We start from the raw sequence: 19,989 nt of genomic DNA, 5'->3' as shown, positions 1-19,989 counted from the left end.
CAGGGGAGCGACAGGTCAGACTCCAGTTTTAATGGCAGCCAGCAAGCTGCAGGAGCGCAGGTTGGCCCTGCTGGCACACAGCTGGATGGGCGTCATGGGGCCGACTGGCACAAGCTGGGCTCTGCCCACCCCCCCAGAGCCAGCTCTCAGCCCCGTGCCACAGCTGAGCCAGCCGGGCCCAGCCAGAACATCTCACCGTCACCGAGAGCTCAGCCCAGGGAGATGCCGGGAGCACACGTCCCGCCACGGGCAGCTCACCAGTGGCCTGTGCCCCCTGGCTCCAGCAGGGGTGGGCAGGGCAGGGCCAGGCTCTGAGCAGGAGCACCCGGCGTGGGGCCAAGGGGCTGCAGGTCTCCGAGCTGCTTCACATTGTCCTGGGGGGGAGCCGGGCAGGACCAGGCAGGCGAGGATCCCGCAGCCCTGGGGCGATGTCCCGCCGTGCCCCAGGCAGGGGAGTCTGTTGCTGTCCCCAGGGCCAGGCCGGAGCCCAGCCCCCCGCCTGCGGGGCTCCTCACGGCTACAGGAAGCCGGGGAAGGCCAGCTGCAGCAGCAGGATGGTGGCCACCACCAGGCCAGCACAGAGCAGCAGCAGCAGCCACACGGGGAAGCTGCCTGTGGGAGAGAAGGACACGGCTCAGGGGGGGGACCAGCCACCTGGGGGGGAAGAGCCAAAAAGGGGGGGAGGGGCCAAGGAAGAGGGACCCCCTGAGCCTGGGCAGGGAAGGGGGCCTCAACCCACAGTAGGGCCCCAGATCAAGCAGGGGGCGCGATGTCAGGGGGCTCCGCTAGGATCTAGCCAGAGCAGGGAACAAGTCTGTGCCGGGGCGGGGCGCACGACCCCCACAGGACCCCTCCCCCCACAGGCCCGGGGCACATACGCCTGGGGGGCAGCAGGTGCAGCTTGCAGCGGCTGTCCACAGCGACGCTGAGCAGGGCAGCCTCGTTCTCCACCAACAACTCCCGGCCCCGCCGGCTCTCGGGCAGGAAGGCCACAGCCGTCACCACGATGCCATGCGCCTCCTTCACATAGTACAGCCTCTGCGGGGAGGGCAGGGTCACACGCCGAGCAGCGTCCGTGCGCCCTGCCCAGGATGCAGCTGCCTCTGGGGTGGGGCAGCAGCTGCTTCAGCCTTGCCCAGCCCGAGGCAGGAGCTCAGGAGGCAATGGGGGTGGCCGGAGCCAGGCCAATGCCCAACCCCCACTGGGGCCCTGGGGATTCCCCCCCCAACCCCCACCAGACAGCGCCTCCCGCAGCACAGCCCCCAGGGAGCCCCGCCCCCTCCAGGCGCCCGGGCAGCCAGTTACCTGCAGCGAGAAGGAGACGTGAATGGCAACCGAGCCTGTCACGGTGCCCAGCCCCAGAAACGTGCCCGAGTCACTGGTGGGACAGATGGCACCAAAGAGCTGGTCAGACAGATGGACAGCACAGTGCCCCCCCAGCCCAGCCTGCCCGAGAACCGGGCCAACGCCCCCGCCCTCCCCCCCCCCGTACCTGATGGAGAGGCAGGAGATGACCTCGCCCCCGCAGGGCTGGGTGAGCAGCGGCAGGAAGCTTTTGCCGTCCCACTTGGTGAGGTAGCAGGGTGGGGGGCGGCGCTCACGCTTGTGGGGCACCTGCACCGTGTAGAGTCGCAGCTCCTCTGCCTGGTCCTGCACCGCCCCAAACCTGCCGCCGGGAGCCCGTCAGCCCAGCCCAGGGCCCCCCAGCACCCGTGCCCAGCCCCCGCCCCCACTGGGGGCCTGTCAGCCCAGCCCAGGGCCCCCCAGCACCCCCATGCCCAGCCCCCACCGGGGGCCCGTCAGCCCAGGGCCCCCCAGCACCCCTGTGCCCAGCCCCCGCCCCCACTGGGGGCCCGTCAGCCAAGCACAGGGCCTCCCCAGCAATCCAGACCCCACCACCCAGCCCCCGCCCCCACCAGCAACCCTGAGCCGAGCCTAGCCCCGGGCCCCCCCTGCACCCAGCCCCCATCCCCACCGAGAGCCCATCAGACCAGCCTAGGGTCCTTCTTCCCCGCCCGCCCCCCCCAGCACCACTGAGCCCAACCCTCACCAGGAGCCCCGTCAGGCCAGCCCCAGGGTCCCAGCCCGTGCCCTGAACCCCACCTGTGAGACCAGCCAAGCACCCAGGCCCAGGGGCCCAGCTCAGCGGCCTGTCCCCAGGGATAAGTGAATGTGGCCAGGCCTCGCTCTGGGCCTGGGCAGGGCCCTACCTGCAGGCCTGGTAGCGGTAGGTCTTGTCAGGGACGCCCGGCATGTTCTCATCCCAGCGCAGCCGCAGCACCAGCTGGTCCCTCTGCCACACACAGCATTGGAAATCCCGGCCCGCCGTCACCACCTGCCAGGACACCGCTGTGAGAGTCAGGAGCCATGGAGACCCAGCAGCCTCAGTTTCCCCAGTCCGTCTGGCCTGCACCAGGCTGCGACTCCCCCTCTCCTGTCTAAGGCACCACGGCCGCTCCCCATGTGCCATCTCCCCGGGCCAGCACCAGCATCCTGAGCCCCCGGGGGGAAAGGGCCCAGGGCAGGGTTTGAGTCCCCCTTCCCTGCCCATGGGACCCTGGCGTGTGAGGGGCAGGCCACGAGTGCACCGAGGGGCAGGAGGGGCTCACCCAGGGCTCCAGGGTCAGCTCGGCTGCTCACCTTGTTATCGGGACCCAGCGCAATGTCCTCAATCTCCCCATCATGTGCTTTGAACTCCCACACCTTCTTCATGCTGGGGAACTGAGAGAGAGCCAGGCTCAGCACCACCCCAGCAGCCCCCCACCCCCTGGGGAACTGAGACAGAGCCAGGCTCAGCGACCCCTCAGTGCCCCCCCAAGCCCCCTACCTACTGGGGAACTGAGAGAGAGCCAGCCTCAGCACCACCCCAGCGCCCCCCCCCAGCCCCCCACCCCCTAGGGAACTGAGAGAGAGCCGGGCTCAGCAACCCCTCAGTGCCCTCCCAAGCCCCCTACTTACTGGGGAACTGAGAGAGAGCCGGGCTCAGCACCCCCCCAGCCCCTCACCCGCTGGGGAACTGAGAGCAGGCCAAAAAAAAAAATTTGAAGAGCAACTAGCAAAAGACAAAAACTATCAGCAAGGTTTTTTCTAAGTACATGAGAAGCAGGAACCCTGCCAAACAGTCAGTGGGGCCACTGGACACTGGAGGTGCTAAGGCTGCACTCAAGAAAGACAAGGCCGTTGCACATAAGCTCAATGAATTCTTTGTGCACAGGGAGATTCCCACACCTTAGCCATTCTTTTTAGGTGAAAAATCTGAGGAACTGTCCCAGACTGAGGGGTCATTAGAGGAGGGTCTGGCACAAATCGATAAGTTATTCAGCAGTATGTCCCCGGACCAGGTGGCAGGCCCGAAGAGTTCTGAAAGAACTCAAATGTGAAACTGCAGAGCTGCTATTACTTTAATCAGCCTCTGCACCAGACGACCAGAGGGGAGCTAATGTGACAATGATATTTTAAAAAGGCTCCAGAGGCGAATCTGGCAGTTACACGCCGGTGACCCTGACTACAGTACCAGGCAAACTGGTTGAAACTGTAGTAAAGAAAAGAATTATTCGACACACAGATGAATACAATATGCTGGAGAAGAGTCAGCATGACTTTTGTAAAGGGAAATCACGCCTCACTAATCTTCTAGAATTCTTGGAGGGGGTCAACAAGCATGTGGCCAAAGGGGGATCCAGTGGATATAGTGTACTTAGATTTCCAGAAAGCCTTTGACCCTTACGCCTTTGACCCTCACCAAAGGCCCTTAAGCAAAGTAAGCAGTCATGGGATAAGAGGGAAGGTCCTCTCATGGACTGGTAACTGGTTAAAAGATAGGAAACAAAGGGTAGGAATAAATGGTCAGTTTTCAGACTGGAGAAAGGTAAATAGTGGTGTCCCCCAGCGGTCTGTATTGGGACCAGTACTATTCACCGTGTTCATAAATGAGCTGGAAAAAGGGGTAAACAGTGAGGTAGCAAAATTTGCAGATGATACAAAACTACTCAAGATAGTTAAATCCCATGCAGACTGTGAAGAGCTACAAAGGGACTCACAAAACTGGGTGACCGGCCAACAAAATGGCAGATGAAATTCAATGTTGATCAATGCAAAGTAATGCACAGTGGGAAACATAATCCCAAATACACATGTAAAATGATGGGGTCTAAATTAGCTGTTACCACTCCAGAAAGATCTTGGGGTCATCGTGAATAGTTCTCTGAAATCATCCACTCAATGTGCAGTGGCAGTCAAAAAGCAAACAGAACGTTGGGAATCATTAAGAAAAGGATAGATAATGAGGAAAAAAATATCATATTGCCTTTATATAAATCCCTGGTACACCCACATCTGGAATACTGTGTGCAGATGTGGTCACCCCATCTTAAAAAAAAGATACATTGTTACTGGAAAAGGTTCAGAAAAGGGCAACAAAAATGGTTAGGGGTCTGGAACGGCTGCTGTATGAGGAGAGATTAATAAAACAGGGACTTTTCAGCTTGGAAAAGAGGCGACTAAGGGGGGATATGACAGAGGTCTATAAAATCATGAGTGGTGTGGAGAACGTAAATAAGGAAGTGTGATTTACCCCTTCTCACAACATAAGAGCCTGGGGTCACCCAATGCAATTAATAGGCAGCAACAGGAAGCGTTACAGGCCCATCTAAGCACTGATCGGCCCCCGCCCATCCAGTGGGAGACCTGAAGGATCTGCGGCTGCACAAAGCCAGCCAGGGACCCCCACCTGACATCACTTCCCACAGGGCAGCGGGCTCCACTCCTGCCCGGGCCAGCTGAGCGGCCCAGGCTGTGCCAGGCCAGCTCCTACCTCCCAGACTCGGAGGAAGCCGTCGGCGCCGCCCGTGACCAGCAGCGAATGGTCCGCGCTGACACGCACGGCCTTCTGCAGCGCCTCGGGGCTGAAGTCGGTCTGCACGTTGCACAGCGTCTCCACAGCCACCTCGCCCGTCTCGCTCCTCGTGTCGCCCTCGCCCTTCTCAGAGCGGTTGGAGGCCTTTCGCTTCCGGGGGCCCTTCTCCGCACCGCCTGGGACAGACAGAGCAATGACTGCCTGCACCAGCTGGGCACCTCAGACCCCTGCCCACCAGCCTCTCCCCACAGCGCTCCCTGCTGGGCGAGGCCGGGACAGAGTAGCCAGGCGCTCCCACACTGCCTGCTCCTGCCCCGCTCCCCACAGCGCCCCCTGCTGGGCGAGGCCGGGACAGAGTAGGCAGGCGCTCCCACACTGCCTGCTCCTGCCCCGCTCCCCACAGCGCCCCCTGCTGGGCGAGGCCGGGACAGAGTAGGCAGGCGCTCCCACACTGCCTGCTCCTGCCCTGCTCCCCACAGCGCCCCCTGCTGGGCGAGGCCGGGACAGAGTAGCTGTTACTTTGGTACAGCTGGGAAGCCAGCCCTGGCTAGGAGCTGCAAACACCTGCCCAGGCCGCCCCTTCCCGTGCTGGCAGCGGGGGCTGTGCATCTCACCAGCCTTGCTGGGGGGACTGCCACCGCTTTTCTCGTCGGGCCTCTGCAGGCGGAAGCGGAGGATGTGGCAGCTGGCATCCTGCCCTGCCGCGATGACGTCGCCAGCCAGTGCCATGCTCATGGTGGCCCGGGTCTCCGTGTCATGGGAGTGCAGCAGCGAGGCGCTGAGCTGGCCCCCAATCTGCTCCAGCTGGAGGAAATGCTGCAGGGAGCAGAGGGAGACACCAGGGCACAGGGCGATCAGTTACAGCCCCAGACGGGAGGGATATGGGGCAGGGGAGCCCGGAGGACACCCAGGGCTGGGCCCACCGCGCAAATCCCAAGCAGGCTTCAGGCAGCCCCAGAAGTGGCGCTCTCCAGCCGAGCCGTCGCACCCCAGCAGCACCCGGCACAGGCTCCCACCAAGGCAGCTGCATGGGGGGGGGGGGGAGAAAGGCTCCACACAGGCCCGCTGCCTGCCCCCAAAGCCGCAGGAGCCAGGCCCCGGAGCCCTGGCACAAAACCAGCAACAGCCCAGAAGGTGCTGAAAGAGCATGATCCACACAGCTCTGCAGTGCCCCCCACTCCCGACCCCCAGCCCCGCCCCCCGCAGCTCTGACCCCGCAGCCCTGCCGGTGCCCCCCACTCCCGCCCCCCAGCCCCGCCCCCCGCAGCCCCGACCCCGCAGCCCTGCCGGTGCCCCCCAGCCCCGCCCCCCGCAGCCCCAACCCCGCAGCCCTGCCGGTGCCCCCCACTCCCGCCCCCCAGCCCCGCCCCCCGCAGCCCCGACCCCGCAGCCCTGCCGGTGCCCCCCACTCCCGACCCCCAGCCCCGCCCCCCGCAGCCCCAACCCCGCAGCCCTGCCGGTGCCCCCCACTCCCGACCCCCAGCCCCGCCCCCCGCAGCTCTGACCCCGCAGCCCTGCCGGTGCCCCCCACTCCCGCCCCCCAGCCCCGCCCCCCGCAGCCCCGACCCCGCAGCCCTGCCGGTGCCCCCCAGCCCCGCCCCCCGCAGCCCCAACCCCGCAGCCCTGCCGGTGCCCCCCACTCCCGCCCCCCAGCCCCGCCCCCCGCAGCCCCGACCCCGCAGCCCTGCCGGTGCCCCCCAGCCCCGCCCCCCGCAGCCCCAACCCCGCAGCCCTGCCGGTGCCCCCCACTCCCGACCCCCAGCCCCTGCCCTCCTGCCCCGCCCCCCGCAGCCCTGCCGGTGCCCCCCACTCGCGCCCCCCGGCCCCGCCCCCCGCAGCCCCGACCCCGCAGCCCCGCCGGTGCCCCCCACTCCCGACCCCCAGCCCCGCCCCCCGCAGCCCCGCCGGTGCCCCCCGGCCCCGCCCCCACCAGGCCGTTCCTGACGCCGGTCCGGGCCGCGCCGCCGCCGCCCGCCGCCAGGGCCAGCCCGCGCGGGTGGATCTGCAGCGCGTAGAGCGGGAACGGGGCCCGGTAGAGCTCGGGCGGCCGGCGGGGCCCCATGGCGGCTGCGCTGCGGCTGGGGGTCCCGGGCCGCCCGACGTCCACTGCGCACGCGCGCGCACGCCCGGCCGTCCTCGCCGCGCCTGCGCACAGCAGCCCGCACACGTCAGCACGAGGCGGCGCCGACCGCCGAGGAAGATCCGGGATCACGTGACGCCCGACGCACGCCGCTGCGCCGGCGCCATCTTTGTGCGGGGCGCCTCGAGCCCCCGGGGCCGGCGGGACCTTAAAGGGGCCGCGTCCCGCAGAGACCGAACTGCGCGGGCTGCCCACCCCGCCCCCTCCCAGGCCCCGCCCCCAGGGGCCCCACAGTCCCCCCGCCCCCTCCCTACGCCCCACCCACAGGGACCCCATAGCCTCCCCATCCCCATCCTCCCTACAACCTGCCCCACCCCCAAGGACCCCATATCCCCCCGTCCCCTTCCTACGCCCCGCCCCCAGGGGCCTCATATCCCCCCGCCCCCTCCCTAGGCCCCACCCACAGGGACCCCATAGCCTCCCCATCCCCATCCTCCCTACAACTTGCCCCACCCCCAAGGACCCCATATCCCCCCGTCCCCTTCCTACGCCCCGCCCCCTGGGGGCCTCATATCCCCCCGCCCCCTCCCTAGGCCCCGCCCCTAGGGGCCCGCACAACCCCCCAGCCCCCTCCCAGGCCCGCCCCCAGGGGCCCCCCCAGCCCCCCACCCCCTCCCTATGCCCCACCCACAGGGACCCCATAGCCTCCCCATCCCCATCCTCCCTACAACCTGCCCCACCCCCAAGGACCCCATATCCCCCCGTCCCCTTCCTACGCCCCGCCCCCAGGGGCCTCATATCCCCCGCCCCCTCCCTAGGCCCCGCCCCTAGGGGCCCGCACAACCCCCCAGCCCCCTCCCAGGCCCGCCCCCAGGGGCCCCCCCAGCCCCCCACCCCCTCCCTATGCCCCACCCACAGGGACCCCATAGCCTCCCCATCCCCATCCTCCCTACAACCTGCCCCACCCCCAGGGACCCCATATCCCCCCGTCCCCTTCCTACGCCCCGCCCCCAGGGGCCTCATATCCCCCGCCCCCTCCCTAGGCCCCGCCCCTAGGGGCCCGCACAACCCCCCAGCCCCCTCCCAGGCCCGCCCCCAGGGGCCCCCCCAGCCCCCCAGCCCCCCACCCCCTCCCTATGCCCCACCCACAGGGACCCCATAGCCTCCCCATCCCCATCCTCCCTACAACCTGCCCCACCCCCAGGGACCCCATATCCCCCCGTCCCCTTCCTACGCCCCGCCCCCAGCTAGCTCCCCTGGCCCCAAACAGCCTCCCATAGCCCCCATCCCCATCCCTCCCTGTACCCTGTCCCCAGCCATCTCCCAGAGACCACTATGGGGCCCCCTGCCAGCCCCCCTCCTCACAGGACATCCCCTCGGCCCCCTGCCGTCGCCCCGGAAGGCCGTACCCCCGCAGTGACGCACACGGGCAGGATCCCAGAGCCGCCTGCAGGGGGCGCTTGCCCTGGCCCCTGGCAGACCTGGGTGCGAAGTGCTGGGAGCTGCCACCGGTCCCAGCCCAGCTCTCGGAGCCCCAGGAGACGCCTGGCTGTGGGGCCGGCGCCTTCGATCCAGCGCCCCCATCCCTGGCATTGTCAGCTGCTTCCCCATCCCCCAACTCTGCCTCCTCGGGGCCCTGCTTACAGCCCCAGCTGGGCTCTTCCCAGCCGCAGCCAAGGGTCCAGGACTCTGCCCTCCCCCTGCTCCCTTGCGCCCTGGACTCATCTGTTGGCGCACAGCAGCCCCCTCCTCCAGCTGCTCCCTCCTCCTCCTTCTCCTTGACCTCCGGCCGCCCTGGACCACACGGCGCTCTGGGGCGCTTGGCTCCATCACGGCCTCGCGCCCTTGGCCACCCAGCTCCGCCTCCTCTCAAGGGCTGGCGGCTCCAGACCCCTCCCCTGGGGCTGTGCTGGGGTGGGGGGTTCACCACTCTCTGTCATGCTCCCGGGGTTGGTTTTCCCCGGCTCTGTGCTGGGGGGAGCCAGGCCCCCCAGGAGAGCAAGCTCCGGGGAGCGCAGGAGACGAGGAAGGGGCACAGAGGGGAGTCCCCGGGGAGAGGATGCTGCACCTCAAGATGGGGCTGGGAGTCTCAGGTGGGCCCTGCCCTGCGTGTCGCCCGGTGTGGGGCCAGTGCACAGCCTGGAGCAGGCAGCCCGGCTCCGTCATCGCCACCCTGCCCTTTAATCAGCAGCACGGCCCAGAGCTGAGCTACAGGTGGTCACTGAGGGGGGCTGAGCCGGGTGTTGCAGCCTGGGAGCGGGAAGCCAGGGCGGGGCATGGAGTCCTGGGCCCCCACATGGCAGCGCCAAGCACTCGACCCTGAGCCCAGGCCCAGCATCCCAGCCATCACTGAGGGGCGAAGGACCAGGAGCCCGCCTGCAGCTCCCCGGCACGGCCAGGCACAGGCAGGGCGTGTGGCACCGGGCGGTGCCCTTGCCCTGGAGAGAGCCGAGCTCCCCAGCCCAGGCCCTGGGAGAACTGGAGGGAGGCTCCGACCGGGGCCGCTCGTTCTCCTCCCATGCAAAGTGCCAAGGAGGGGGCGGCCGGGGAGCGTGGGATGCTCGCCCGGATACTGCTCCGAACAGGAACGAGCTGCGGCGTCTCTCCTTACACGTCCCAGGAGGCAGATAAGGAGCGAGCGCTGTGGGGTACTCCCAGCAGCTCCCCGCAGGCAGGGCACCCGGCACGCAGCACCTCCCAGTTCTCCCCAGGACCCCTCGCCTGGCCAGCGCAGCCGCCCAGACCTGCCGATGGGAGCAGGCTGGCCCGGGGCACCGCTGCGCTGGGCATGGCCGAGAGCACCTTTGCAGGAGCGGAAGGGAAGCGAATGGCTGGCCAGGGGCCGGCGACATGCACACCCAGGCCAGCCTCTGCCCCAGCTGGCGGGAAGATGAGAGGCAGCCCAAGCTCACCAAGGCTCCCCCCGGGCTGGAGGAGAGCAAGCCAGCGAGAGGTGGGCAGCAGCCAGGGAGCCACCAACACGCCCAGCCGGTGGCACAGCGCAACGGGGACCCTCCCAGCTGCAGGCAGGGTAAGGACCAGAGGGAGAGTGCAAGCTGGGACTCGCACCCGGCACCCCCAGCAGGGGGCACCGTGGGGAGTGGGGCAGGACTGCGGGTTGTGGGGGGAGCTCCTGGCTCCTCCAGCCCCAGCCCCTCCCAGCAGGGGGCACTGTGGGGAGCAGGGCAGGGCGCAGGTGTGGGGGGGCTCCTAGCTCCTCCAGCCGCTGTCATTCTACGTTTAGACTTTCTGAAACCCTGGGGCACGGCCCCGGCTGGTGGAAGGCAGCCGGCCTGGCTGGGGCGAAGGGAGGAACCTGAAGGCAGGGAGGACCCGTTCCCAGTGGGGTGGGGGGCTCTGCGCCGGCTGGGGCCGTTAATCAAGACGTTAACGACCTAGCGTGGCGGGGACTGGGCGAAGAGCAGGGGCAGCGTTTGCAGGTCACACGATCACAGACTGGAGGAGCTTGGGGCTGCCAGGGCGGCTGACCCAGGGCCGGGCAGCACCAGGGTGGTGGGACTGGACACTCTGGACACGCAGAGTACCGATGTGCCCGCCTTGCACCCCTGGCTGGGCACCACATGGGCGCCAGTCGCTGGGGCAGGGCAGGCCGCGGTGTGGTGGGCAGCGGGCGGCCCAGGAGCGACCAGCCAGCCCGGCTGCACAGCGGGGGCCGGAAAAGGCTGGGAGCTGCTCTGAGAACTGAAGGGCGCCTCGCTGGGGCACGGTGCCAGGGCTGGGCACCCACTTCACTGGAGCAAGCAGGGCCGAGGGGCGGGCAGGCGGCGAGGGAGATGAGGGCCGGCAGGGAGGTTCAAGGCTGGGGCTGCTCAGCGTGAGGGGGGATGTGACGGGGGGCCCAGAACGGGGCAGGGGCAGGGCTGCAGGGCCCCCCAGCCGAGAGCAGTCAGGGATGCTCTGTGGAGCTGAAATCGGCACAGTTAACAGTGATGAAGGGAATGCTGCCACAAAAGACCCTGGAAGCCAAGGGCCCAGCAGGCTTCAGGGCGGGGCTGGAGGTCTCTGTGGGGACCAGGTTAGGGTCAGGGAAGAGCCAGGCTGCAGGGAGTGGCCTGCTCTCCATGCCGGGTCTCTGCCCCTGAGAGGCACTGACAGGAGGGGAAGGGGCAGGCAGCAACTTGTGGCTCCTGATGGGGCCGGGCCGGGGCCATCTCTCGGCTTAGGGCAGGGCTCTTCCCTGTGCCCAGCTGGGTGCCCAGGGAGGGGGCAAATGCTCAGGGTCTGGGTGCTGCCTCCCACATCTGCACTGCCAGGTGCCAGGTTCTCTGGCTCAGCCTGGCCACCAAGGGCTGGCTGGTGTCACCAAGGAGAGTCCCCACGTGTCCTGGGCTCATGGGCCAGGCATAGAGCCGAGACAGGGAGATTAGGGATGGGGTCTCTGGGCCCCAGGAGTGACTGTGGGGCGTTGGGGCAGAGTCTCCAGGCCCTGGGAGTGACCACGGGGTGTTGGGAGGGGTCTCAGGGCCCCAGGAGGGATCGTGGGGTGTCAGGCAGGGTCTCAGGGCCCCAGGAGGGATTGTGGGGTGTAAGGCAGGGTCTCCGGACCCCAGGAGGGACCGTGGGGTGTCCAGAAGGGTCTCCTGGCTCTGTGGGCAGACGTGGTCCCCGCACTTCTCGGGCTGGGGACTGGCCAGGTCACACCTTTGGCCGCGTCCGGGCTCAGTGCCGTCTCTCTCCCCAGGGCCATGCCAGCTGTGCTCTGCCCAGAGGGAGTGCGGGGAAGCTGTGCCCCGAGAATGCAGCCCGGGAGCGCAGCCGCGTGCGGACCCTGCGCCAGGCCTTCCTGGCACTCCAGGCTGCACTACCCTCAGTCCCGCCAGACACCAAGCTCTCCAAGCTGGACGTGCTCGTCCTGGCCACCAGCTACATCGCCCACCTGACCCACACCTTGCACCAGGGCCAGCAGCCCCCCGAGGCAGCCCCACTGGCGAGGGCGCCCAGCTTCCTGCACCCCATGAAGGTAACAGGCCAGGCTCCCCAGCATGCACTGGGCTGCCCAGGGTCCCTGGCTCGCGCCAGCACAGGGCCATGCGTGCTGTGCCCCTTGGCAGGGTGGTGGGCCCTGGGACACCGGCCCAGTTCGAGTGCTGCTGGGAGGCCGAGGGGCGTGAGGGGGGCAGGCAGCTCCGGCTCTGCTCACGGCAGGTCTGTCCCATCCCCCAGGCCCCGCGCGGACGTCCCCCACCCAGAAATGCAGGAAAAGCCCTTTCCGGGTATAGCTCTGCAGGAGGCAGGGGTATTAGGGCTGGCAGCAGCTGGTCTGAGGGAAGTGACGGGTGGGGGTGTCTGGGCCAGGTCCTGTGAGACAGCTGGGGGCATGAACGACCCCCCTGGGTATGCAGAGCCAGGAGGCCCCAGGGCGCCCCATGGATTTGGCCTGGAGTAGCTGCCCTCCCCAACCCCTGGTTGTCTGTCTCCCTCCTGGGGCCTCCAGCCTGGCACGTGGTCCCACTGCAGAGCCCTTGCCGCTGTGTCTTGCAGAAATGGCCCATGCGGTCCCGTCTCTACGCTGGAGCCTGGGGAGCGGATGTTGCTGACCTGCCTGCAGCTGCCCCCGCAGCCCCCGGCAGCAGGATGAGGAGGGGCTGCGAGGGGGGCAGCCCGGAGGCCAGCGGGGCAGCCCTGTGACACCTCCCAGCCTGCAGCCCAGGGCTCCGGCTTCCTGCATGGAACCGAGCCCGGGGCTGGCCGAGCCGGCTGCCTGCGCCCCAAGGGACCCCAGCACTCTGCAGGGTTGGCCCGGACTCGCCTCATCTCTGATCTCCCAGACCCCTGGCAGCAGCAGCCAAGTGCACCGGCCCTGGCTGCCCCGGCTGGCACCGCCTCCTCTCACTGGCTCCAGCCCTCCTCGGGGTCTCTGCTGGCCCCGTTGCCCCAGCTCTCAGCCGACCCAGCCTGGCCATCAGTGGAACGCAGGCAATGGACTGATCCCCTCCCTGCGGGGAGACAGCTGGGCTCCCAGGCCGAGAGGAAGAGGAGGGAAGAGATGGGGGAGGAGGAAGGCCTCAGGCCAGAAAGCAGGTGGGAGCCACATCACAGCGTGCCCTGCCCAGCCCTTGCCATGGTCCTCGACCCACATTCCAGCCCACGCTGTGTGATCCGGGTTTGACGGGCAGCACGGTCTCGTCCTGGGCATCTGGACTCCTGGGTTCTGTTCTCACGGACGCAGCTGGTAGCCTTGGCCGGATCGCCGGAGCATGTAGGGATGGGATCCGAGCCAGGAGCCACCTCGCCCGTAGTCCCGGCTCTCACAGTGGTCAGTGCCAGGCGCTGCACAGGGGAGGTCCCAGAAACCCACCGTGGCAGCTGCAGTTAATCTGCCCCGTGAAGGTCTCCCTGGTCTCTAAGCAGGAGCCACTCGAGGCCTGAAGCTGGGGTTTCACTGGCTGCCCCGAAGTGCTCTTAAGGCCGAGTTCAGGTCGAGTGCTGACCCTGCCATGTGCCCACCCACAGCATGGGCTGCACTGAGCCTTGGTCCCATCTCGGTGCCCTTGGGAGCCCGACCGCCCCTGCAGTGCAGACGGGCATCCGGGACACTCCCTGTGCATGTGGCTTGGAGAGCATTAATGGGGGGATCGCCCCAAGCCCTGCCCAGCACTATGTGCCTGACTCAAGCCAGTGCCCCGGCATGGGGACCTTCGAGCGGTTTGGCTATTAAAGTGGGTGCCTTACGGGCAAACGCCCCCTACCCGCACCACTAACCCTCCTCCCGCCCATGCACGGTGGGCCCGTAGCACCCCCAGGGTTTACGGGCGCAGCAGGATTTACATTTGAACCAGGGCAAAACAGAGCTCCAGCCATTGCGTGTTTTGCTGTATGGTGTGATTTGTACCTGCCCCATGTGGTCTGGGCACGGCTCGCGGTCGTGGGTGGGGGCGCGCTGAGGTCTGCTGCAGCTATTGTGAAAGGCCCTGGCAGTAAATGTTTTCTAGTGTCCAACACGCCTGCAGAGCCCCTCCCCCACGGACCAGCCTGCTGCAGGGGGCGCAGCGTTGGGGGGCGCTGGGTTCGCCTGGCCTGGAGGAGTTTGTGCGGGAAGCGCTTGGTTGGGTTTATTTTCCACGATAAAGGCGAGTTCCTGTTTCTCGGGAGGTCAGCGGCCAGGTGCTGCCTTGGTCCCTGGCCCAGGACTTGCGTGCCAGTGTGGGTGCCCTTCTGGGTGCTCGGACCCCTCCGCAGCTCCTGGCCTGGCGTCGCTCACTCTCGTGCCCGGGGTTCAGGGTGTGGAGAGGAGCATGGGGCACAGGGATCTCCCCTGGCCGCAGCCCCTTCCTTGCATCTTTCAGCTGCCTTTTCTCGCAGCCCTGCTCTTCTCCCGGGCGACTGGCTCTGGAGTTGGCAGTGCCAGAAGCAGGAACTGCTCCCTGGAAAACCGACCACACACAGCACAGCCTGGCCAAGAGCTGCCAGGGCAGGACTCCGGCCTGCAGGGCTTGGGTGCCACCCAGGCGGGCTCAGTGGCCGCAGCCTGCCTGGGAACAGGCACAAGGGACTGCTGGTGGCTCCCCCAGCCTTGCCTGTTTCCCAGAGGGGCCATAGGGGGCAGCAGCTGAAACCAGGCCCCGCGGTGAGATCAGCCAGTCTCAGCCCCAGGTGTGTGCCAGGCATGTTACCAAATGTGGCCGTGTTGGGGTGTCCCTAAATCTCTGGGTCCCCTTGCTGGGACCACAGGGCCTACCGCGGGGCCCCTGAGCACAGCCATTCTCCGGCCAAGCTGAGACACGGGAATTTCCCAGCACTCAGAAGAATCAGCTCTTAAAGAGTGAGCAGGTTTCAACCACTGCCTTCCAAACAGTGACTCTCACTTACACCGGTGCTGGAGAGTCCTGTGAGCCAGAGGCAGCCCCTCTTTTAATCTTGCCAGATACTTGCCTCACAACTTCCTGTGGCAGTGAGTTCCACAGGCTAATTGTGCAGCATGTAACCAAGTCTGCATTATTCCCTTTGAATGTCCTTGATGGTCCCCTTAGCCTTGTGCTGTGGGGTTTGGAGAGCAGAATCTGCCTTCTCTGAGCGTCCTGGTTTTACAGACTTGTAGCACATCCCTTCTCTGTCCCCCTGGAAGGCAACAAGCCCAATTATCTGTCTCTGCACAGCAGAGATTTTCCAGCCCGTGTTGCCCTCTGCTGACCCCCCCGCTCTGCTCTCTCCTTGGCAGGGGAGGGCCCCGCACTGCACATGGTGTCTCTGGATTATTCACCACCTCCTTCCTTGTGCAACCCAACGCTTGGGCTCTGTCCTCCGGGCGCTCCCTGCCCCCATGGGGGGCTGGGCCAATGCACAGCTGGGGTGCAGCCGGGCCCGGCCCAGCGAAAGGGGGGACCTGGCCCAGCCAGGCAGCTGACTCCTGGTGCTGCGGGTGGGAGGCTCTGGAGGAGCTGCCGGTGCAGTGAGAGGAACCAGCAACCCAGCTCCATGGGAAAGAGGCCAGGGCCAAGGCTAGGGCCGTAAATCTGTCCGGCACCTGGACAGTGTCCCGCTCACTAACGAGGCTGCCTTCTCCTCCGCTCAGCTGCTTCTGCCGGGAAGGGGGGGTCCTTCGCAGCACAGCTGGGGCCTGGGGAGCACTGCCCCCCAGCCAGCCCTGTGCCAGCCCTGCGTGCCCCTGGCTCTCAGCAAGGAGCCACTGGGAGCAGAGCCGGGGGGCCCCCTCGCTGGGGATGGCTGGATGCAGCTGCCTCAGACACCTGGTCTCCCCGTCCACAGGCTGGGCCAGGGGTCTGGACGAATGGAGGGACGGACAGACGGGGCCCATGATGCTGAGCAAATGCGGGGGGGGGGGGGCATTTGGTCCTGCAGGGTGTTGGGGGGGCGGGGGTTGGAGCTTCAGCCTCTGGCAGCTGGAGCCTGCCTAGGGGCCAGGACAAATCACCCCACCATTCATGTCTGGAAAGGGGCTGCCCTTGGCCACGGGTTCAGTTCTGCCGTGCCCAGCCCCTGGCACTCAGGGCCCAGCTCTGTGCATGCAGTGACCCCCCCCACCCCAGCCCTCCCCCACGACCCAGCCCTGGGGTTACTGCCTGGCCGGGATTTGACCGGCCTGGCCCTGTTTTTTAGGGATTTGCAGTTGCCAGGAAAAGACCGGCCTGTGCTGGGCTGTTTGACATGGGGCCAAAGCAGCGTTCTCCAGCGGGGGTCGTGCGCTGTGACCCCACCCCGGCCAGGCGGGACGGCAGGGTTTGTGTCTTTGATTTCTAGGGGGCTGGGCGCACTCAGAGGCTTCCTGTGTCAATACAAAACATTTGAGAACCACCGGGCTCCAGCGTCGTGTCTCCTCGTGCGCCGGGCTGGCCAGTGTGAAAGGTCTGGGGCCTTCTCTTCCCACGGCCACAGGCCAGGCGATGCCCGAGCAGCCTGGGGGCCAGGCAGCGGCTGGCTGCCCCCCGCCATGCGAGCGGCCGTGCGGGATTGAGTCACTGCCATGCGCCCTCAGGCGTGCCGAGCTGTGTTACCTCGCTAGGCGCGGCTGCTGGGGGAGGGCAGGGTTCCCTGGTGGGGCTGGGTTTTTTGAAGCTCAAAGGTGGTAACCCTACCTGCCCCACAGCCATGCCCAAGCCCACTGCATTGTGCCAGCCCAGCCCCGGGCACTCCCAGCCCAGTAGCCGGCACCCCTGGCTCCAGCTCAGCAAGGGCTCTGCTCCCCACTGCACACGTGAGCCCCGGGCTGGGCCAGGCTGTGCTAGGAACCACAGCGTGGGCCGGAAGGGGGGAGGGGGCTGGGAAAACAGCTGGAGGTGTGGGGAGGGGGCACTTCCTGCTCTACAGATAAGAGCCCCCAGTGTATTTGCAGCCTGGCTGTCCCAGGGCAGCGAGGGGGGCTGGGAGCACAGCTGGGGTCCCTGCTGCTGGGCGGCACAGGACAGCTCCAAGGCAAGGCAGAGAGAAAGGCTGGCAAGGCGGGGGAACGCCCAGCTGCCCCTCGGAGAGGGCCTGGCATCAGCAGACAGCACAGGGTGCAGCTGGACCCGGGCTGCAGGGGTAGCCACAGGACTTAGGGGAGCCCCTGCCCCCCAGGGAGAGCCTCAGGAAAGCGCTCAGCATGGCCTGCTAGAAGGGGTGGGGTCTTGCAGGCTGGGCGGGCTGGGGGGCTTGGCCTTGTGATGCACTGGGGTGGGGGGGCCTCAGGCTCACCGGTGAAGGGCTGGGGTAGCTGACACCGACCCACATGAGAGCTGGGGGGCAAATTCCCATTGTGTGCCATGCACAACAGGTGGGGCAGGGCAGAACCTGGCACTCGCTCACCCGCACCCCCGGGGCAGCTCAGTGAGGCTGGCAGAAGCCAGCACCAGAAGCAGGCGCAGCCCTTCACCGGCCCGGAGGGACCTCGAGAGTCACCGAGCCCCGTCCCCTGCACTCAGGGTGGGACGAAGGATTAACTAGGGGATCTCCCAACACATTTTCTGGTGGCCTCAGAGTGCCATTAACTTTAGGACAACCAAACAAATGTGCACAGATACGTGTCCAAATCCTGGTGACTTATTTATCTAGGGCTTTTTTTGCTGACTCAGTAATAAAAATAACATACAATTGTCTCTATGCTTTACTGGACCTAAACAGAGTAGACACAAAGAAGGTGCTTTGCACACTCTTGTCTTTTTTGTTGTTCTTTCTTTAGATTCTTTTTGGTTTAGTTTTGCTGGCTAGTAACTCTGCTGCTGTGAAAAGTGATTCTTGTACGTTTACATCACTTTTCACAGCCTCCAGCTAGCTACTAAGTCTGCTGTGAAAAGTGATATTAACGAACATAGAAGTATCCCTTTTCTCAGCAGATTGCCTCAGCCCGGGTAAGCCTGGAGACAAATTAAGCCCTGGATGGGGAGATAGGGAGGGAGGCCGACGGGGAGGTAGTGAGCTGGGGGACGCAGCTCGATGCCCCACACCCAGGGGATAGAGCCCGATGCCCTGTGCCCCAGGGTGGAAGTCTGACACCAGCACCTCCGGGAAGGTGGGGAACTCAGTGGCTGCCTGCTCCACTGTTTGTCTCTCCAGGGGTGGGCAGGGTCCAACCCCTGCTGGGGGCCCTTGGGGAGGGGCCACTGCTTGGCCCCCCCAAAGCAGCACCCAGGAGGCTGTGGCCACAAGAAAAGCCCCTGGTGGCCGCATGCAGCCACGGTGGCCGCATTTGAGAAACTAGACTATCCCTGACAGGTGTTTGTCCAACTTGCTTTTAGAAACCTCCAGCGACGGAGTTCCACCACCTCCCTGGGTGATTTATCCCAGCGCCTGAGCACCCTGACAGGTCGGACTTTTCCCTAATGTCCGACCTGAATAGCCCTGGCTGCAATGTAAGTCCTTGTCCTGTCCACGGAGGTTAACAAGAACCATTTTTCTCCCTCCTCCTTGTAACAACCTTTTATGTACTTGAAAACTGTTCTCATGTCCCCTCTCAGTCTCCTCTTCTCCTGGATAAACACACCCAGTTTTTTCAATCTTCCCTCACAGGTCATGTTTTCTAGACCTTTCAGCATTTTTGCTGCTCTTCTCTGGACTTTCTCCAAATCTTTCCTGAACTGTGGCACCCAGAACTGGACACAATACTCCAGTTGAGACCTAATCAGCGCGGAGTAGAGCAGAAGAATCACTTCTCATGTCTTGCTTACAACACTCCTGCTAATACAGCCCAGAATGATGTTCGCTTTTTTTGCAACAATGTTACACTGTTGACTCCTATTTAGCTTGTGATCCACTACGATCCCCAGATCCCTTCCCGCAGTACTCCTTCCTAGGCCGTCATTTCCCATTTTGTACGTGTCCCACTGAGTGTTACTTCCTAAATGGAGTACTTTGCATTTGTCCTTATTTAATTTCATCCTATTTACTTCAGACCATTTCTCCAGTTTGTCCAGCTCATTTTGAATTTTAATCCTACCCTCCAAAGCACTTGCAGCCCCTCCCCGCTTGGTATCGTCTGCAAACTTTATAAGTGTACTGTCTATGCCATTATCTAAATCACTGAAGCTATTGAACAGAACCAGACCCAGAACCGGTCCCTGCGGGACCCCACTCGTTATGTCCTTCCAGCATGACCGTGAACCACTGATAACTACTCTCTGGGAACGGTTTTCCAACCAGTTTTGCACCCACCTTATAGTAGCTCCATTGAGGTTGCATTTCCCTAGTTTGTTTACGAGCAGGTCATATGAGACAGTATCAAAAGCCTTACTAAAGTCAAGATAGACCACATCTACCGCTTCCCCCCCATCCACAAGGCTTGTTACCCGGTCAAAGAAAGCTCTCAGGTTGGTTTGACACGATTTGTTTTTGACAAATCCATGCGGACTGTTAGTTATCACCTCATTATCTTCTAGGTGTTTGCAAATTGATGGCTCAATTATTTCCTCCATTATCTTTCTGGGTACAGAAGTTAAGCTGACTGGTCTGTAATTCCCCGGGTTGTCCTTATTTCCCTTTTTATAGGTTGGCACTCGATTTGCCCTTTTCCAGTCCTTGGGAATCTCTCCTGTCTTCCACGACTTTTCAAAGATAATCGCTAATGGCTCAGATATCTCCTCAGTCAGCTCCTTGGGTATTCTAGGGTAAATTTCCTCCAGCCCTGAGGACTTGAAAGCATCGAAGGACACGTCTTCAACAGCAACGTGGCTGTGTAGTCGTGGCAGAAAGCTCTCCCAGTGCTGTAAAATACCCACCCCTGCGCGGCTCCCAGCGCTGGGCCAGTCTACACTGGCGCTTTGCAGCCCTGAAACTTGCAGCGCTCGGGGGCGGGGGGGCTGGGGGTTTCACTCCCTGAGCGAGAAAGTCGCAGGGCTGTAAAATGCCAGTGTAGACAAGGCCTGACTCACGGGCTCTTTTAGCCTCTGACCCGACCTCCTTTGCGCTGGCATTCACTGGTAGACGTCCAGTCGCCACCCACGGTGGTGAAACCCAGAACAGAGACGCCACGCAGCAGCTCTGCCATTTCCCCACGCTCTTACTGCTTCCCCCCTCGCTGAGTAATGGGCCTGCCCTGTCCTTGGGCTTCCTCCCGCCTGGAATGTATCTGGAGGATGTTCCTTGTTCCCCTTTGTGGCTCTAG

At 64.8% G+C, this 19,989-nt stretch overlaps 2 protein-coding genes and 1 long non-coding RNA gene across 4 annotated transcripts; 2 read left to right on the top strand and 1 right to left on the bottom strand.

The window, feature by feature from the left end:
- Positions 1 to 15: 15 nt before the first annotated feature.
- Positions 16 to 7,060, bottom strand: PREB (prolactin regulatory element binding). Of its 2 annotated transcripts, XM_084622574.1 has the most exons (9): positions 6,786 to 7,053; positions 5,470 to 5,671; positions 4,814 to 5,031; positions 2,641 to 2,721; positions 2,211 to 2,335; positions 1,493 to 1,666; positions 1,306 to 1,378; positions 879 to 1,038; positions 367 to 612 (listed from the first exon to the last, which is right to left on the bottom strand). In XM_084622574.1, exons 1-9 carry the CDS (start codon positions 6,915 to 6,917, stop codon positions 518 to 520), a joined length of 1,260 nt encoding a protein of 419 aa, XP_084478700.1. In that variant the 5' UTR covers positions 6,918 to 7,053; the 3' UTR covers positions 367 to 517. The 2 variants fall into 2 exon arrangements, with proteins under 2 accessions (XP_084478699.1, XP_084478700.1); XM_084622573.1 differs by lacking the exon at positions 879 to 1,038 and having other exon boundaries at positions 16 to 612; positions 6,786 to 7,060.
- A 1,250-nt stretch (positions 7,061 to 8,310) lies between these two features.
- On the top strand, positions 8,311 to 15,728 carry TCF23 (transcription factor 23). Its single transcript, XM_084624084.1, has 3 exons — positions 8,311 to 9,966; positions 11,638 to 11,916; positions 12,438 to 15,728. The coding sequence occupies exons 1-3, from the start codon at positions 9,454 to 9,456 to the stop codon at positions 12,582 to 12,584; spliced, it is 939 nt and encodes a 312-aa protein (XP_084480210.1). The 5' UTR covers positions 8,311 to 9,453; the 3' UTR covers positions 12,585 to 15,728.
- A 1,348-nt stretch (positions 15,729 to 17,076) lies between these two features.
- LOC311518679 lies at positions 17,077 to 19,324 on the top strand. Its single transcript, XR_014711065.1, has 2 exons — positions 17,077 to 18,241; positions 18,399 to 19,324. It is a non-coding gene; the product is annotated as an uncharacterized lncRNA (long non-coding RNA).
- The last annotated feature ends 665 nt before the right edge of the window (positions 19,325 to 19,989 follow it).

The sequence above is a fragment of the Lepidochelys olivacea genome (assembly GCF_965140295.1).
Source record: "Lepidochelys olivacea isolate rLepOli2 genome assembly, chromosome: 3".
NCBI classification, from domain to species: Eukaryota; Metazoa; Chordata; order Testudines; family Cheloniidae; genus Lepidochelys; species Lepidochelys olivacea.
Note: the sequence above shows the minus strand (reverse complement) of the source record. Positions and strands in the feature narration are given on the sequence as shown.

What these genes read in the sequence shown, in the direction of transcription:
- PREB (XM_084622573.1), bottom strand. Translation starts at nt 6,917, where the DNA reads ATGGGGCCCCGCCGGCCGCCCGAGCTCTACCGGGCCCCGTTCCCGCTC. An exon ending in CCGGCGTCAGGAACGGCCTG is followed by an intron (nt 5,672 to 6,785) that starts GTGGGGGCGGGG and finishes TGCTCCCTGCAG; the next exon opens with CATTTCCTCCAGCTGGAGCA. An exon ending in GCTTCCTCCGAGTCTGGGAG is followed by an intron (nt 2,722 to 4,813) that starts GTAGGAGCTGGC and finishes GCTCTCTCTCAG; the next exon opens with TTCCCCAGCATGAAGAAGGT.
- TCF23 (XM_084624084.1), top strand. Translation starts at nt 9,454, where the DNA reads ATGCAAAGTGCCAAGGAGGGGGCGGCCGGGGAGCGTGGGATGCTCGCC. An exon ending in CCCTCCCAGCTGCAGGCAGG is followed by an intron (nt 9,967 to 11,637) that starts GTAAGGACCAGA and finishes CTCTCTCCCCAG; the next exon opens with GGCCATGCCAGCTGTGCTCT. An exon ending in GCTTCCTGCACCCCATGAAG is followed by an intron (nt 11,917 to 12,437) that starts GTAACAGGCCAG and finishes TGTGTCTTGCAG; the next exon opens with AAATGGCCCATGCGGTCCCG.